Source organism: Leopardus geoffroyi, chromosome A1, assembly GCF_018350155.1.
Source record: "Leopardus geoffroyi isolate Oge1 chromosome A1, O.geoffroyi_Oge1_pat1.0, whole genome shotgun sequence".
NCBI lineage: Eukaryota > Metazoa > Chordata > Mammalia > Carnivora > Felidae > Leopardus > Leopardus geoffroyi.
The window spans coordinates 25,161,998-25,179,717 of record NC_059326.1 but is presented as its reverse complement, the minus strand read 5'-3'; the positions used below and the strand labels follow the sequence as shown (position 1 = coordinate 25,179,717).

Sequence of the window (17,720 nt, the reverse complement as noted above, 5' to 3'; positions counted from 1 at the left end):
GTCAGGACCTATGGACCGTGCACGCCCCCCGCCCCAACCCCCTCAACGTCTGGTAATGACAACACCATCACCAATGGCAATAATAGTAGCTGGCACCTGTGTAACATTCACTCTGTGCCAAGCACTTTATCATATCAACTCATTTAGTCCTTACAGCAACGCTACAATGCAGGTACTATTGTTATTCCCATTTTACAGGTGGGAAAACTGAGGTATAAGATAAACTAAGTTAGAAGTCCAAAGTCACAGGGCTGATAGCTGTGGAGACAGTCATTGAACCCAGGTAGTGTGGCTCCGGAGTGCATCACTTAGCATCATACTACATTTTCCTGTATCATCGACCTCAACCATGAGCCTAGATCCAGCCCAGGCTCAGAAACCCAATCCTATCCTTAGGCAGGAAGGATCTGGGAGGTTGGACCAGGTCTCGCTGTTTGTCTAGCTCTGGCCTTATGACTGCCCTCTTCATACTGAGTTCATAGCGTAGAGCAGGCTTCAGGATACAGGCTCTATCTTTTTTTACGAATATTTTATTTTTGAGAGAGAGTGTGAGTGGGGGAGGCGCAGAGAGAGAGAGGGACAGAGGATCCGCAGCAGGCTCCGCGCTGACAGCAGAGAGCCCGACGCGGGGCTCGAACTCACGAACCGCGAGATCATGACCTGAGCCGAGGTTGGACGCTCAACCGACTGAGCCACCCAGGCACCCATCTTGAATCTCTGTCTTGGTAACACTCTCAGTTCTCCTGCTTCCTTGCCTTGTTCTTACCATCCTGAGCCTTCTACTTATTAATTAGAGCTACATTTACTAAGCACCTACTATGTGCCATTCATTCATTTATGCTAAGGCTGAGGACATGGGGCTCACCATCTGATAGGGACACAGACATGCAGACAGCTGCATGGAGCGAACGAGTCTGAGGGCTGTGATTAAAACCAGCGCAGCATCCGTGAGATGGATGGGGAAAGCGGTTACCAGGAAAGGCTTCACAGAACAGGTAGCAGGGGCTCCTTCCTGCTGCCACACCCCGCTGATGCCAGCCCGTTGCCTAGAATTCTTGCTGCCTGTCTCTTTGCAGGCTGTCTCTTCATCCTGCCTGCCTGGACATACCCATGTGACCTCAGAGGGTAAGAAGGAATTGCATTTGTCACCTCTATTTTCTAATTGGTTGGAGGAAAATGTGCAGACATCTGCTGTCCCAGCACCTGCTCCAGGCAGGGGGATGGTAGGTTCTAGCGCCCCCTGGACCACCTGGCCATCCTGCTGTTGTGAGGCTTGACGTCTGTCTGGAGTCGTGCCCTCCATAACGGCAGCCCCCGTCCGTCCCTGGTCTTCCCGACTCCATGTGGAATGAACGTCCTCCCAGCATACCTTCTACTCTAGATCCCTTGGAGAGATCTGGGGCCCCTGAGGGGACCCCTCTTACTAATTCCTCACCCAGATAGCAAAAATTAGATGCAAAAGTAAGTCACCTGGTGACTTTGGATAAGTTCAGTGAATCATACCCCATCTTTAAAATTTTCCCTTCCTTGCACGTCAGGGATTTCTTTCCTTCATAATTCCAAATTCTTTCCCATCCCCACAGAGTCCCTTCTCACCCATTAGTCCAATTATGACAGAAGCATTTCCTGGAGACTTTCTTATTTAACGTGGAAAGACAAATGAAGAGAAAGAAGCAAGGAAGGAGAAAGGAAGGAAGGAAAGAAGGAATAGAGGAAGGAAGGAGAGACGGCAGGCAAGGAAAAGAAACCAGTGTTTATAAGGGCACCACTACGTGCTTGGCACTGGTCAAAGTGCTTTTCTGTATATTTGCCGCATTTAATCCTCCATTAGCCTTACACTGCCTGCCTTATTTTAGACAAGGAAAGCGAAGCTCAGAGTGGTTAAGTCCCTTGCCAGGGGTCACCCAGGAACATTGGAGCTGAAGCCACATCTGAGTCCAAAGGCCACGATCCTTATAATTTCTGCCACTCACTCTGAACGGGTACGATGGGTACAAATCATACAACGAACCTGCGTGCATTCACCGTCTTCCTTCCAGTTTCTTCCCCCTGTCACCGCACCATGTGGTTCTAAACTGCCTCAAACCTCCTTTGAAAAGAGGCAGCCTGTAGATGGGGTCAATGAGGAAGGGCCAACCTCTAGCCAAGGTCACTTTGGAGGGAGGCACAGAGCAAGTGTCACCGTCTCACCTGACAGATGGAGAAGCCAAGGTGAAATGACTTGCTCAAGACCCGGTGGGACCGAAGCCAGGCTCTCGGTTCTGAGAAAACCTCCTCAGCCAAGGATTCTCAAGAAGTGGGTGGTAAGTGGCTGGGAGCTCACTTTCCCGCCTCTGATTTCTCTCGGATTCTTGGAGAGCCTCGTGAATCTGGCACGTGCTTCAGTAAGCACGCCGCGGAGGGTCCAGCTGGCATTTATTTAATTACCATAAACAGATGTATCACTTTGGCTTCAGTGAGGTTGGTTCTTGATGTGCTCATCAGCCCTCCTGCTTACGGGGAGGCCGGGCGGGCACGGGGGCAGCACAGGGTCCCCGGGGCGCCAGCCACCCCCCACCCCCACCCCGAGGGGCGCTGGGGCGAGCAGGTGTCACGGGGGCTGGATGGTCATGGCACTGGTGCCAGGGGCACTTTCCTCACAGACGCGCCGTCATCCCTTCCACGTCAGGGTGCCCCGTGAGCCCTGTGTGGCTCTCCGGGACTGTCCCCAGATGTCAGGGCTGCTGGAGGAGGCGCCTGGGATTTACTTTGGTGATCTGCCCTCGGCAGCTCCCGGCTGAGCGTTTTGCTCCCGCCCTCCAAAGTCAGTGTAAACACTCCTCTGCATTTCTCCAGCTTGCACACTGGACACAAAGCTCATCCACGTCGTTCCACTTTTCTCTGACAAGCTCACCTCGCAGATGGATGCCTCCCTCCCTCAGTTCTTCCCACAGCCACTTGGGAAAGAGAAAACGTTTGAAAGGAATTAGGGGGAAGGTTTACCAGAGATCCAGGTGGACACTGAGTTAGATTAGGTAGAAAATGGTCATTGATATTTCATGTCTCGTTGATTTTAGAAAAAAAAAAAAAATTAGCGATCAATGTAGCTGCCGACTCAGACATCCCTTCGCCTGACAACACCTGTAACCAATTATTTATTTACTTATATCGAAGTAAAACTGGCATATAACATTATATTAGCTTCAGGTGCATAACATAGTAATTCGGTATTTGTATACACTGCAGGGCGATTGCCACAATGAGCCCAGTAACGTCTGTCCCCACACAATTGACCCCGATCACCCTTTCGCCCGCCCCCTCCCTTCTGGTAACCACCAGTCTGTTCTTTGTATCCGGGAGTTTTGTTTTGTTTTCTTTTGTTTTTTAGATTCCACATATAAGTAACATCGTACAACATCTGTCTTTCTCTGTCTGATTTATTTCATTTAGCATGAGGCCCTCAGAGCCCATCCATATTTTCACAAATGACAAGATTTCCCTCTTTTTTTTTTTTTTTTTTTTAATTTTTTTTTCAACATTTATTTATTTTTGGGACAGAGAGAGACAGAGCATGAACGGGGGAGGGGCAGAGAGAGAGGGAGACACAGAATCGGAAACAGGCTCCAGGCTCTGAGCCATCAGCCCAGAGCCCGACGCGGGGCTCGAACTCCCGGACCGCGAGATCGTGACCTGGCTGAAGTCGGACGCTTAACCGACTGCGCCACCTAGGCGCCCCAGATTTCCCTCTTTTTTTTTATGACTGGGTAATATTCCGTTGTGTGATATCTATCTCTCTCTATATCTGTCTAAAGATATGTAGATATATATCACATTTTCTTTATCTACTCCTCCGTTGATGGGTACTTAGGCTGTTTCCTTATCTTGGCTATTGTAAATAATGCTGCACTGAACAGAGGAGCCCATATATCTGTTTGAATTAGGGTTTTCATTTTCTTCAGATAAATACCCAGAAGTGGAATAGCCGGGCCAGGTAGTAGTAGATCTACTTTTAATTTTTTTAAGATTTTTTTTTTCTTATTGATTTATTTGAGAAAGAGAGAGAGCACGCGAGCAAAGGGCAGAGAGAGAGAGAGAGAGACGGAGAAAATCTTAAGCAGACTGTGCATTCAGCACAGAGACTGATGCGGGGTTCGACCTCACAACCCTGAGATCATGACCTGAGTCGAAATCAAGAGTCTGTTGCTTAACCGACTGAGCCATCCGGGTGCCCCTGGCTTTTAATTTTTTGAGACACTTCCATACTATCTTCCATAGTGGCTGTACTAATTTACATTCCCCCCAATAGTGCACAGATGTTCCTTTTTCACCATATCCTTGCCAACGTTTGTTATTACTTGTCTTTTTGATAATAGCTGTTCCGACAGGTGTGAGATCGTATCTCGTTGTGGTTTTGGTTTGGGCGATGAGTGATGTGGAACATTTATTTGTGAGCCTGTCTTCTTTAGAACAATGTCTGTTTAGATCCTCTCCCCATTTTTGAATCGGATTTGTTGTTATTTTTTCTGCTGAGTCAAGTTCTTTATATGTTTGGATGTTAACCTCTCATCAGATGTATGATTTGCAAATATTTTCTCCCCTTCAGGAGGTTGCCTTTTCCTTTTTTCTTTTTCCTTTTTTCTTTCTTTTTTTTTTGTTTTTGCCAGTTTCCTTTGCTATGTACCCATTTTTAAACAAAAGTGGTCACAGAGCACAGATTTCCTTTTATGCACGGTAATTTGGAGTTGAGCTTGTAGGTAAAGTGGTTGCAAAGTTTCCCCTGAAGCATCTTATGCAAATCATAGTTTTTATTGAGCCTGAATTTGGAGGGCTATGCTCTTTGTAGAAGTTTCCAGACAAGCAATTGTGTTATCAAGAGGGAGACACAGCTTTAGATAGAGGTTAAAAGCACCAGCTAACCTGTATTGCTCATTGAACGCATCCTTGGACAGGTTACTTAATCTCTCTGTGCCTTAGTTTCCTCTTGTGTGAATTGGGGATACACTGATGGCATTGTTCTGAGGATGGTCAAACAGGCAATTCAGGTAAATCACTTGGCATAGCAGTTGGCAGTTTGTGAGTGCTCAATCAACATCAGCCAATAATAATAATTTTAAAAAGCACGCGCGTATCCATAGTCTTAACTTGGGTTCTGCAAAAATAGAGCCTGAGAGAAAGATTTGGATGCAGGAGTTTATTTGGAAGGTGGTTCCAGGAAGCAGGAGGAAGGAGGAAAGTCACTGCTGTAGGCCACAGGGGCTTGATTCTACCAGGCGGCACAGAGAAGCCTGGAGAATGCCTCCCAGGACCGCCCGCCAAGGGCTGGGGCAGCTACGTGTGTGTTTGATGTATATACACAAGGGTGAATAAGACAGGATCCCACCTCGGCGTGTTTAAATGAAATCTAGTCCACTCGGTCCTCGTCCTCTGGCTCAGTTGTTGTGAAAAGAGAACACTAATGGACGGCATGTCAAGAAGTGCTTAAAGGCACAGGATTTGAGTTTAAGAAAGCTCCACCCCAGTGAACCAGCTCTTCCAGCGTTTTCTGCTTTGTTATTCTGTAGCACAGAGGAGGAGAATCGCATACCATTTCCCGGCAAGAACTAAACGCACAGCATTTCCCACAGTTCCTGGACATAGCATGCCTTCCACAAATGGCAGCCACCGTGTGGCTGTCATTGTCATTATTGTTATCACTGTGTGCGTACCCGACAGCGGAAAACCATTGTCTGATGGTTGCAGGATGTGTAGCTCGCTTAGCTTCGTGCAAGTCATAATACACCCCGGACTTATAGAAAGGAAACCCGAGGTTCCGGGTGGCTACTTGCGTTGGCCTTCCTGGCACATCTTTGGTGACGTCGTAGGAGTTAGATCTGGGGGGCCCTGGTGTCTGGCTGCAAAGCTGGGCAGATGATGAGACTGACCAGCCAGTCTCACAAAATCTGTTATTGACCTGCCTGTGGTTCTGCCTTCCTAATGCCCAGGGAACCCCCTCTTCCCTTGCCAAATGTGGTCTGTAATGGCCTTGCTCCTCCATAGAAGACATTCTCCAGTCTTGTGCTGGGAGGCCCAGCCTTGCTCCTTCCCCAGGCCACTCTCTCCTAGCTGGAGTTCCTGGGGCCTCGGCTGGAGACAGCCCTGCAGCACACAGCTCCCTCCTCATCACAAATCTGTGATTAAAAATACATTAAAGGACCGAGAAATTATTAAGAGATACGGCATCTTGCAAGTCAAACTGACATTTCCGGTTAGATCACAATTCTCACTTAGCCCCAAGGACCCTGTTCGATGGCTAAAAACATTAGGCTGGTTTCAGATCTGCTTTCTGAGGGCATTTTCACCTGGGGCCCGGGGGTAAGATGCAAATGTAGCTTTTTGTACCAGAACTTGATCCGTCTACTATCTGAAAGTCTGGGGTTATTGCTTCGTGGCTTTGGTGAAGCCATTTGGAGCCTCATCTTCCGTCTGCTGTGTATTTGAGCCAGTACCAGTGATCCAAGGAACATTGACCTTTTTAATGCCCCGCTGTTGCCTGGCTGGTTTACACCTGGCACCTTGTCCTGAGGACAAGGACCCCCTGGGAAGACATCCAGCATTGCCACAGGGTCCTATTATTAGAGAGGCAGTGTCCTTAACCAGCCCTCTCCTCCTCCAGCAGTGTGGGGTCACAGAGCAGTGGGCTGTGCCCATCAACAGCTCTGACCTTGGGCAAGTCCCTTCATCCCTTTATCATCCTTGTTTCTCAGACCAGGACCTGAAACTACAGCATCACTCTAGCTCTCTCATCTTGAGCAGACTGTGCTTCAAAATCTTGGCCACTGGACAGACCGGTCACGTTACTGCTGCCCCCTCCCTCCGTTCATTTGGAGCAAGGGGAGTTCGGTCACCCACACAAGTCGGGCAAGGGAAGCTTGCTCACCTCTTGTGCCCCGAGTAATATCCCTACGGGACACAGCTTAAGAGTAATGATGGCTCCCTTGGGGCGCGTGGGTGGCTCACTCGGTGGAGCGTCCCACTTTGGCTCAGGTCATGATCCCACAGGCCGTGGGTTCGAGCCCTGTGTCGGGCTCTGTGCTGACAGCTCGGAGCCTGCTTCGGATGCTGTGTCTCCCTCTCTCTCTGCCCCTCCCCTGCTCATGCTCTGTCTGTGTGTCTCAAAAATAAATAAATGTTAAAAAAAATTTTTTTAAAGAGTAATGGTAGCTCCCATTTATGGAGTATTTACTATGGGCTAGGTGCTGTGCTAAGCACTTGACGTACGTGACATTATTCCATCCTCGCAACAATCATTTTACAGGTGAGGAAATTCAGGCTCGGGGAGGCCAGAGAAATTAGTCAAGGAACAACAGAAGAACAGCACTGGATACAAACCCAGATCTGTCTGTACTTTAAAGGCCTCAACTAGAATGTTGCTCCTTTCTTTCCCAACACTTTCTTTCTCCCTTGACCTCCTTCCTGAGGCTGCAGTGGTCAGTCACAGATTGGACAGGAGAGACGTGTCTTGTCCATCTCCCTCTTATTCTTTCTTCCACAGTCCTGGGGGTCAGCTCTCCCCCTCCACTGGGCTTTGCGTCCTGTGGTCTTGCACTGCTATTCAGAGACCACGCAGGGTCCCCAGAGGTCAGCATCCTCAGAATTACCATCGATTGTGCGAGTGAGCATGAGTGAGTGTGTGTTTAAAATTTTTTTTTAATGTTTACATATTTTTGAGACAGAGAGAGAGAGCATGAGCGGGGGAGGAGCAGAGAGAGAGGGAGACACAGAATCTGAAACAGGCTCCGGGCTCTGAGCTGTCAGCACAGAGCCCGACGCGGGGCTCGAACCCACGGACCGCGAGATCATGACCTGAGCTGAAGCCGGACGCTTCACCGACTGAGCCACCCAGGTGCCCCTGTGAGTGTGCGTTTAGAAACTCAGGCTGGAGGGCGGGAGACCCAGGTCTGTGGACTCGCTTAGTACTTTTAGAAAGTTCTCTGATAACAGTGGGATCCGGGAATCCTTTCCTGGCTCAGAAAGGTCAGAGCATCTCTCTTGCCGCCCCCTCCCTTGCGGGGCCTGCAGCCTGGACCCAGCCACACCCCCCTTCATCCTTGCCCTGCTGAGAGGGAGGCTGCTTCTCAAGGCAGAGTGAACCGAAGGGCGGAGAGAAAACGTCCAGTCTCCCAGGGAGCGTGCAGCGTTTGCGCACGGACGTCTCCCCACCCCGCTGAATCTCTCAGTGGTGTCACCCAGCTCGGATCCACACCCTCCAGATCCGATGCCCCTCACAGAGCCACTTGCCCATGTGCTTACTCAGCTGCTGCTAATGAAAAGACGTCATGCATAAGTCATGAGGGGCACGTTTCAGGATGGGTGGAGATGGGGACGTATCTGCACGCCTCCTGGCTCTGTGAATGACAGGGCACCCGGCTGATCAGCCCCTGTCCCGTGACAGGCACCTGTGTCCTGAGACCCGGGCCCTGTCCCATTGGATGAACGGCCTCAGGACCCAGGCAGCATCCAGTGTTGTATGGAAGCGATGCCTTAAGGACAAATCTTACTTTTATATAAGGCGAGAAATTGTGCTACTCAAAATTCCCTTCGAGGCCAAGGGCAATTCACGAATACCAAAGAGCAGCAAGCAGGAGGCTTGCAGAGAGGGCGGGAGGGCAGAGAAAGACAGCCCGGTGGGGCTGCAGGGAGTGGACGCGGGCTTCCAAGGAGCTGCTTTCATCGTAATGACCATCGTTGACAGTAACTGCTGCCGTTTACCGACTCTCCTCCGCGGCAGACATTTTCCTCGTAGGCGCTCAGTTCAGCCTCAAGGCCACCCTAGCAGGTGGGCACTGTTTTCTCGCTTTTAAAGATGAGGAAATGGAGCCTCCGGGGCCGGGGCTCAACCATTTGTTCAAAGTCACACGTCTACACGTGGCATACTCTGGATTTGACTTCAGGCCTGGCTCCCCCAAAGCCCGTGTTTCCCCGCCCCCCCCCCCCCCCGACACCCACTACTTCTCCCCGTATTGACCTGGTGGGTGTAAAGGGCTATGCTTTTGACTATGTGTCTCTTTACTACTTGATTTAAAAAACACAATGTGCACGCAGAATGCAGGTTTGGTGAAGGGGGATGATAGGTGTGTGGTGCAACCCGCGGGGTCATACTGCTGGCCCAGGGCTGATGGGGTACAGGACGGGGGTCCCTGTAATTTTCTGCTCTGACGGCACGCACCTGCACGAGGGACATTTCGTTGGGGCTAACTTCAAGGCAGCCTGGGACAGCGCAGGGGATATGGGTCTGGGATTAGGAGACGTAACTTAACGCTTCCATTTCTGTCGCCGGATGGGTTGACATTTGCAAAAGTTGTGTAGTGGGTTGAATGGCGGCCCACACGATGACATGTTCACATCCCCTGGAACCTATGAGTATCACTTTACGTGGCAAGAGAGTGAATATGACATGACCCAAAGGTAGGATTGAATTAGGGTCTCGAGAGGAGAAGCTTATCAAGGATGAACCAGGGAGGCCTTCAATGCAATCCCACGTATCCTTGTAAGATAGCCACACAGAGGAGAGGACACGCGGAGGAGAGAAAGGGACGGTGGGACACCACCGAGGCAGACATTGGAGGGATGTGGCCACAAGCCAAGGAGCACGTGGAGCCACCAGAAGCTGGACGAGGCAAGGAGCAGAGTCTTCCCTGGCGAGCCTTAGAGCGGGCAGGGTGCTGCTGACACCTTGATTTTGGACGTCTCACCTCCCGAACCGCGAGGGAATGCGTTTCTGTTTAAGCCCCCAGTTTGTGGCAGTGTGTTACAGCAATGCTGGGAAATGGATGTACATCACTTCCCCCTCTCTGGCCTCAGTTTCCTCAACTATAAAATAAGAAGCTTTAGGGGCACCTGGGTGGCTCAGTCGGTTAAGCGTCCAACTCTTGGTTTCAGCCCAGGTCACGATCTCACGGTTGGTGAGTTCGAGTCCCGCAATTGGCTCTGTGCCGACAGTGGGGAGCCTGCTTGGGATTCTCTCTCCTTCTCTCTCTCTCTCTCTCTCTCTCTCTCTCTCTGCCCCTCTCCAGCTCATGTGTACACTCTCGTTCTCTCTCCCTCAAAATAAACGAACTTTAAAAAAAAGAAGGTTTGACCTTCCATTTCATTTAATGACTCCCTGTCATTCCCTGAGTCCCAGGCCCCTGTGGAGGACAGGTCTCCATTCCCCAGACTGACCCCTTCCGTGTAACAATTAGCATCTAAACAGGTCAACTTTCGCCTTTGAGAAACAGAGCTATTTGATTCAAGATGACTTTCAGGGTAAAATACCTTCACAGACGGTTATTTCCCTCCCCCCCCCCCCCATTGTTAATTGCTAGAAAAATACTCTGCCTCACCCTGGGGAAGTCATCCAAATAGCTCTGACCTCTCTGTGGACTTCAAGGAAAGCTTGCCGTACCGGTTTTCTCATTTCTGTCACAGAGTCTGCAGCTCGAGGGACCGTGGTTAAGAGAGTTACATGAAATCTGCTCTGGCGCCTCTGGATACGTGGGGGACAGAGGTAATCGGCTCACCTCGCCTCGGTGCCAGCTTCGGCCTGCCTGCAACTCCATCACCAGCTCGCCAAATGACTGCTCGGGGCCCCGGGCCTTCACTTATGGGACTCGGGAGCCTCGTTTGCAATCACCATTAACCAGAAAAGCTGCACAGCCGCTCGGTGCCCGTGGAGTTGAGTGTCCTACAATATCCACGGGAACCCGAGGGCTGGAAGAGTCTGCACGGGGAGCTTTTAGAATAAGGCCCAGAGAGCGACCCCCACTAGTTTCAGCTCCTCTCTTATCCTCTCCGGGCCCCTCCAAGGTGCTAATGAACAACTGTGCGGAGGCACAAGAGAGACCAGCAAAAGGAAGATGGTGACACTTCCAGAGGATGGGGCCCGGGGTTCCTCAGGGGTGGGTTATGTCAACCAGAGCCGGGTAACCCACACTCTGGCTATTAACCAGTCTTGGCGGAAGCCTTCAAGTGCTTTAAAACAGGTATTCAGGCTGAACGCTCCAAAGGCCGCCTCTAAATCCCTAAAAACAACGTTCAGGTCTTTAGCTCTCATTCGGCTGCCTGCCGAGCCATGTCAGGCAGAGTTAGGGAAAGCCCCGGGGTGAGAACGGGATTTCCAAAGATTACCCACAAACAGGAGAGGTGATGTCTGGCTTTGCCACACATATCTCCTCGGTCCCCTCCTTTGGTGATCCCCCTCCTCCGCCTTGCAGTTCCCCCACCCCCACCCCCCCATCACCTGTCACTCAACACACATTCATCCACACCGGCTCAGGTTAGTCTTAGAATAAAAGGCGTGTGGATGCTTCAAGTAATGGTGCGGAAATGCCCAGATTTTAGATGTAGTGTTAGTCAGGCACTGAAATTAAAGCCATCATTGTCCCATACGCCCCTCCCATCTCATGCATGTGTGTGTATGTGTGTGTGTGTATTTCAGTCTGTAAGCCCAAGGTTAACAGGTTAAAATAAAGAGGTTTAGGACCAGCTAAATGGAGGTATGAGTGGCCTTCCAGGACAAGTGGGGACGTTACACCCTCTGTTCTAGATGCTGGTGAGGGCGCTGGGGTATTCAACAGGGACTTTGGTACCGGCCAGGGCCTTCAGAAGTTTGCCAGAAAGCTCTCTGCTGGTCTTTCCGAAACCAGTTTATCAAGGGCTGTGGTTGAGAGGAGGAAGTCGTCCAGCCAGCCTCAGCTCAGGTACTGTCTGCTTGGAAAGCTCTGAGGACTGGCCCTAGAGGGGCCCTGGCATCTCCAGAGACAGGGCGGGAGAGGGGAAGGCTACCCAGGACAGGGCATTATAGAAGTGGCCAGTGCCAATGGGAGAGGAGCCAGAGCAGAAAGGCTTTCTTGGGTTGGAAACAAGCAAAAAGCACGAGGGCGAAAGGAGTGCCGAGTCAGGACCAGGAGCTGGCGCCCTCACCAGGGCCGGCCCGAAGCCTGCTGACCACATTTCTGTAACCTCTGTGAATGAAGACGGAGAGGGCAGCAAGCCAAGAACGCTGGCTTCTTGCTGGTGACCCTTTATAAAGTGGGAAGGAGAAATGTGGGGGCATCATCTGGAATCCTTATGTGTGCAAGGAGACAGACACAGGGACACACAGAGTGTCATTTGCGCCCCATGGAGAGGGCGCTGCAACGGATTCTTCCTCTGCTTGCCCCTTGCCTAAAGCAGAGGTCCCCCGGGTTCTGGTCTCCTGTGTTCCAGTACAGCTACTCTAAATGCCCCCTTTTAATTAGGGTGGGCTTAAGGGGTGTCGTGGCTTTATCCAGGGTGTCTGCATTGCCAGGAAGGCTTCTGCCTCCCATGTAGAAGGAAAGGAATCCGCTTGCTTGAAGGAATCCCAGGTTACTGAGTAATCGCCATAATAAGATTGAGGATGAAGGTGACCTCAGGAAGCATGGTAAATACACGATTTTCTCTGCTCAGTAAGTGAATTTTGATTATAACTCAGCACTTGCCTCAGGTCCTAAAATACTGTTAGCATTCTCTGGAAAGCCCGGGAAGGGACGAAGTGCAAAAAATGCTTCCACAAAGAAAAACGCAGGCTTCCCAGCCCTCTTTGTAGCTACACACAACCTAGAAAATTGAAAGCGAGGTTGCAGTCTCTCTGTCCTTGGTCACCATTTCACGTTCCAGCCTGTCATACAAAGTGCACGGAAGCACCACAGATCAATAGCTATTCTGGGTTAACGTTGCCACAGCCCCCCCCCCCCGTTTTTTTTTCCTTTAAAAAAAGAATTTTTTCCTCCGTGTAGATCACAGCTGATTATATCCAAGACATATTTCTGCGGTCTATGGAAATTCATGCTTAGTAGGAGCACCTTTTCTTTGAGGTTTTGTTCACTCACTTTTTAATGTAAGTGAAGCGGCCAGCAGTGCTCCGATCGAACTGTTCCTTCAAAAGCTCTGCAAATGGCTGTTAGCCCCCAGGTTTGCAAAGCAGGTATAACTTACCTGATGGGCCACCTGGACCTCCATAAAGGTGGTCTGGGCTGTAGAGGTCTTTCTGCCTGGCACAGCACCCGTGACTCCTGTCTTCTCTGCCGGACCCCCCTGGTGGCATTCACAGCCCTCAACTTGCTTTGTTTACCTCTGGGGATGCTTGCCTGGGCAAAATCCCTAAGTGGTTTTTTTTATGGGAAATTAAAAAAGCCAAGTGAGAACGGAAAAGCGAGCCATGGAAAATAGTCTCCCAAAGCATATGTCAGAGATTTTTATGTTACTGCTTATATGGTTTCTAAGTGGGCTAAAGGCTTTGAATGACAACTTTTAAAGTTCCTACCGGAACCCCCCACATTATGTGCCATAACATAATTCTTTTTGGGGAGAGTGCCACGAGGCACGGCCACCCCTTGTAACTCTTTTTAGCCTCACAGAGCCATGGATATACTCATTCATATGTCCATTTCGAAGGTGGAGAAGGGAAGGCTCAGAGAGGTTGAATCTTTTGAGGGCGCACAGCTGGTCAGAGCTGACCCAGAGCCTCCAACCCTGACTCTGAACTCCTGGGTTTCGGGCAGCAGGACTACTAACCAATGTCCAGGCAGACCTCGCTAAAAAATACACACAGATGTGTCTCACCCCAGCCCACCCCACCCCACCCCAGATCTGAGCCGTCTCCTCCTCCCGTCATCAGCTGCAGCCAGCGAACCATATAAATGCAAACTTTGGTCTCAGACACAATTTTTAAAGGCATTAAAATGCAAAACAGAAGTAAACAAAACGTCTTGCCACGGGGAAGTAACTAATGTAAAGTGACAAAATAATGGGAGTTTGAGCGCGGTCTCCAAAGTGGCGGTAACGTGGAATTCAGAATCACGTTTTAGTATGTCCGCCATGCACTTGCTTTGCCAAGGATGACTGGCAGTGGACTGTCATTTGTATAACTAAGCCACGAATGCAAAAGGAGCCAGTGGAACAAGGGGCAGGAGAGCTAGAGCCAGAAAGAGAGAGCATAGGACGGAGAGAGCAAATGCAGTTCATGGAGCTGGTGCTAGTCACAGACTGGGTACTTCCGAGAGCTAGTTCCTAGGTCTGTGCACCGTAGCGATCCTGGAGCAGTCCAGCACCCCTCTGCCCAGGACTGGCCGCCTCTACTGCCACAGGCACTCCAGGCAGCTGTCCCTCCTAGGGACTTCCAGGAATCGGGGCGGGGGGAGGGGAGAGGCCCCCATCAGTCCTGACCTGCAGGGCCGAGGAGAGTCTGACTCTTTATAGGAGTTTATACAGTGATGAGGGACGAGCAACACTTTCCCTACCCAAGAGCAGTGGTCAGAATGAGAGATCTATCCTGCCAGGCTGTTCCGGCACTCCCCTGCAGACCTGCCCTCCTCCCTGTCACTCAGCCCTGCGCATGGTGAGGTAGACAGGAAAGCAACTCCCAGTGAGTTCATCGTTTATCTTAAAACAGAGCCAAGGTGGCTCGGAGTTTCATATCGGGGACTTCAGCTGAGCCCCCCACCCTCCCACTCTCTACTGCCCTGTCTTATCTCTGCCCCCACCACCCCTAGCCAACGGTTCTTCGTTCATTTCCCTGTGGATCGCGGCTGTGATGTGGAGCGGTCTTCCCAGACCCCAGATTTGGGCTGTTCTTGTAAAGGGCTTTGGCCCGAAGACACAAATGCAGAGGCGGTGGCGCCAGACGCGGCCCCGGGCAGCCGGTGGTGATTCACACACCCGCAGCTCCCAGCCGGTTTCATTATTATACAACTGAAGCAAATCCCGCCCCCTCCGGTCCCCAGCGCAAGGGGCGCAGCAGCTCACAGGGAGCAAAGACTAACTCCTCCTGATCTTTCAATCTCTCTCTTACACACACACGCACATGCACACACACGCCGAGTCTGAGCAAAAGGCAAACCACTTTGCAGAGAGAGCCCCCCTCATCCGCTCCCAGGTCAGGCTCCGGGGGTTGCGCGCCCCCGCCCGTGGCCACTTCAGCGGCAGCCAGCAGAAGGGGGCTTCCGCAATCCATGCGCCTGCCTGCCTTTCCAAACACATGGGACAGTGTGCAATTTGGGTAACTTTTCACATCCTGTCTCCTGAACGCTTGCCCACAAATATTTGGGAGCTAGAAGAGGACGCCCCCTTCCCCCTCCGCCACCCTCCCTTCCGACCCCGCTCTTAGGCTGACAGCTCCGGGGAAAGAGACTGGACTCTCACTCCAGCTGTTCTGCCAGTCGGGGAGACAACACGCTGTCACCGAGAGCACGAGAGACACCTAGAAAGCGAGAAGGAGCCGAGGCAACCCCTCCGGGTACCAAGCGCGTACTAGCGCTAGCCAGAGAGCCTTTGCCAGGAGCTCCAGGAGCACGCGCGGAGGGTCACCGACCAGCCCAGCCGGGAGAAAGGACTGGAACCCGAGCCGCGGGAATAGAAAATGATAGCAACTCACCTTTAGGTTGTGCGTGGGGTTTACAACGCAGACAAGTTGCCCAGCGGCGGAGAAAACCCGTTTAGCCTTGTAGTGCTGAAAGCGGAGGTGAATGAGATCTAACACAGCCCCAAAGCACTGGGTAAAGAAAAGCATCACAACTTTTGGGGGGGTTGTTGGCACAGGAAGGCAGCGGGAAGAAGCTGGTAAGTCCTTGGGCTCTGGAAGGAGCACAGCCTCTGAGACACTCCGCTCCAGCCCGGCTTAGCGTGCCTTCATATTCATCATCAAAATAAGACGGTTAGAATCTTGCAGCAGTGAGGCGGCCAATCAAAAGGACAGAAATGTTATCCTTGAGGTGCAGAGACAGCCAATAACAAATGCCTCCCCTACCGAAACTCCCTGATGAATTGAGCCTGGCGGAGAATGTATTATTGAACATTACCATAGATCAGCACATTGCATTTATCTTGTGATTACAGCCAACCATACATAATGCTGGGGAGATAGGCTGACAAAATTGATTGCTTAATGTGTCTCCATTTATTAATTGACTTAATTTAACACGAGAGCCTTTCTCAACGCGCTGGCAAAAACGTAAAGCATTTAAACCGCCAAATAGTAAAGCGCCCGGCTCCAAAGTAGGCAGATGGATAACGCAGATCGTGGCTCGACGCACCAGAGCTGCTTGGGAGAAAATCAAATATTACAAGACTCCGATTCCAGATAAGGATTTGGCAGCATGGAAACGTGCATCTTTCAATCTTGTGCTCTCTGCGATTTGGATTTCAGCCCCCTGATAAATCTTACTTTCCAATCTTTATCAAAGAAAAGAATCCCTAACAAATAAAAGCATTTGCAGTTGGGAGGTGGGGGGATACATATATATACTGTAATTACTGAAGCCTGAAAATATTAAAGCATAAAGATGCACGGGATCTGCTGCTAAAAATAATGAAATCCCTGATGCGTGAATGCACACACACACACACACACACACACAGAAAAACCTACACAGAGAGGAAAGTGGCTTGTAAATCAGCAAAATAATTACAGATGTGGAGGGTCTTTGCTTGTCATTCATTTGCATATTGGTGGGCAGCAAATTGCTAATTAACCACTAGATTGTTGGAGACATTAAAATAGGGATTAGGAAGTGCACATACCACATTGTTTGCTGGTCTCCGGGAATGCCAGCGGCACATTTCTGCGGGAGCAGGCAGAGGGCATTCTAGGCTCCTGACGGCACTCCCTCTCCAGAGTGGGGCTGGCGGGGGCACTAAGCCCACTCCCTGGTTCCGGAAAAGAGGCTCATGAACAGCACACCCAAGTGTCCTAGGGTATCTGGGGACTAGTTCCGATGGCTTAGTCAAGTCTTTGTGACTAACACAGCAGAGTTAGGTGTGTTTTGTCTCCTTTCGTCTTTTGTTGTTTCAGCACCTGGGGGTGAGTTGGATCAGCCTTGTATGCGAATTGCACCCGGAGCCCAGGTTCCTTCCTGATTGGCCCTCACTCTGCTGGGGCGACAGTGCTTGTGTTGTAACGTACACAAAGCCTACACACGCCTGGGACACCCACGTCTGTGACCTGGTCAGACCAGTTCAGCCAACAACAGATTAAACTATAGGGGGGCGAAGGTACAGGTTTACTGAAACCAGGACAAAGGCAGGGATTCGTTTTGACCCGAATTTAAAACCACACCGATGCTTTAAGAAACACGCCAAACACTGAATTGTTGCTTCCATTTTCATTAGTGGAAACTTTGTACTTTCTAAAAATGACTGCACTCACACAAAACTAGAAGGTGACCACATTTGAACCGGTTAGAAACTCACACGCCGTGATGCGTGCTATAGGACATGAGTTCCTAGACCCTCTCATTATATGGTTCATAAATCAGGGTTGCTAGACCACGACCCTGGAATTTGCTTTCTGAAGTTTTCATTCTCCAGAAGCAGCTTTCGGGAGTTCAGCAGGAAAGCATTCAGTGTTCGTGCACTGCCTCACTTAAACAAACAAACAGAGATTGTATAACCTCAGACAGGTTTCTTAATCTCACTGAGGCTTGGTTCCCACACTTGTAACGTGGGGATAACAGAAATTTATTTGCTTCTCAGGGTCGTTGTGAAGACTAAGTTGATGTATCTGTGAGTACCCTGCACAGTGCCCGGTTCAAAGCAGCCTCCCAAGTCTTGAGTCTACTGCATAGCTCTGGCAGAAGGGTGATTATTTGCAGGTATGTATTTTCTTCCTGCTCCCTGAAGTATTTTTCCCTGTGGAGATTCACCCTACCACTGAGGGCCACACAAGCAGAGGGCACGGAAACAGTGGACTTTGCTCCTGCTGTGTT

The 17,720-nt window shown here is 50.6% G+C and overlaps 1 protein-coding gene across 2 annotated transcripts in view; it reads right to left on the bottom strand.

The window, feature by feature from the left end:
* SIAH3 (siah E3 ubiquitin protein ligase family member 3) overlaps nucleotides 1-17,081 on the bottom strand; it is a 71,250-nt gene extending 54,169 nt beyond the window's left edge. Inside the window, exon 1 of one of the 2 annotated variants that reach the window (XM_045476784.1) lies at nucleotides 16,537-17,081. In XM_045476784.1, the coding sequence (XP_045332740.1) occupies nucleotides 16,537-16,575 (39 nt within the window). In that variant the 5' untranslated portion in view covers nucleotides 16,576-17,081. Of the gene's footprint in view, nucleotides 1-15,391; nucleotides 16,439-16,536 lie in introns of those variants that run through there. The other variant, XM_045476774.1, reaches the window with a different exon arrangement.
* Nucleotides 17,082-17,720: the final 639 nt, after the last annotated feature.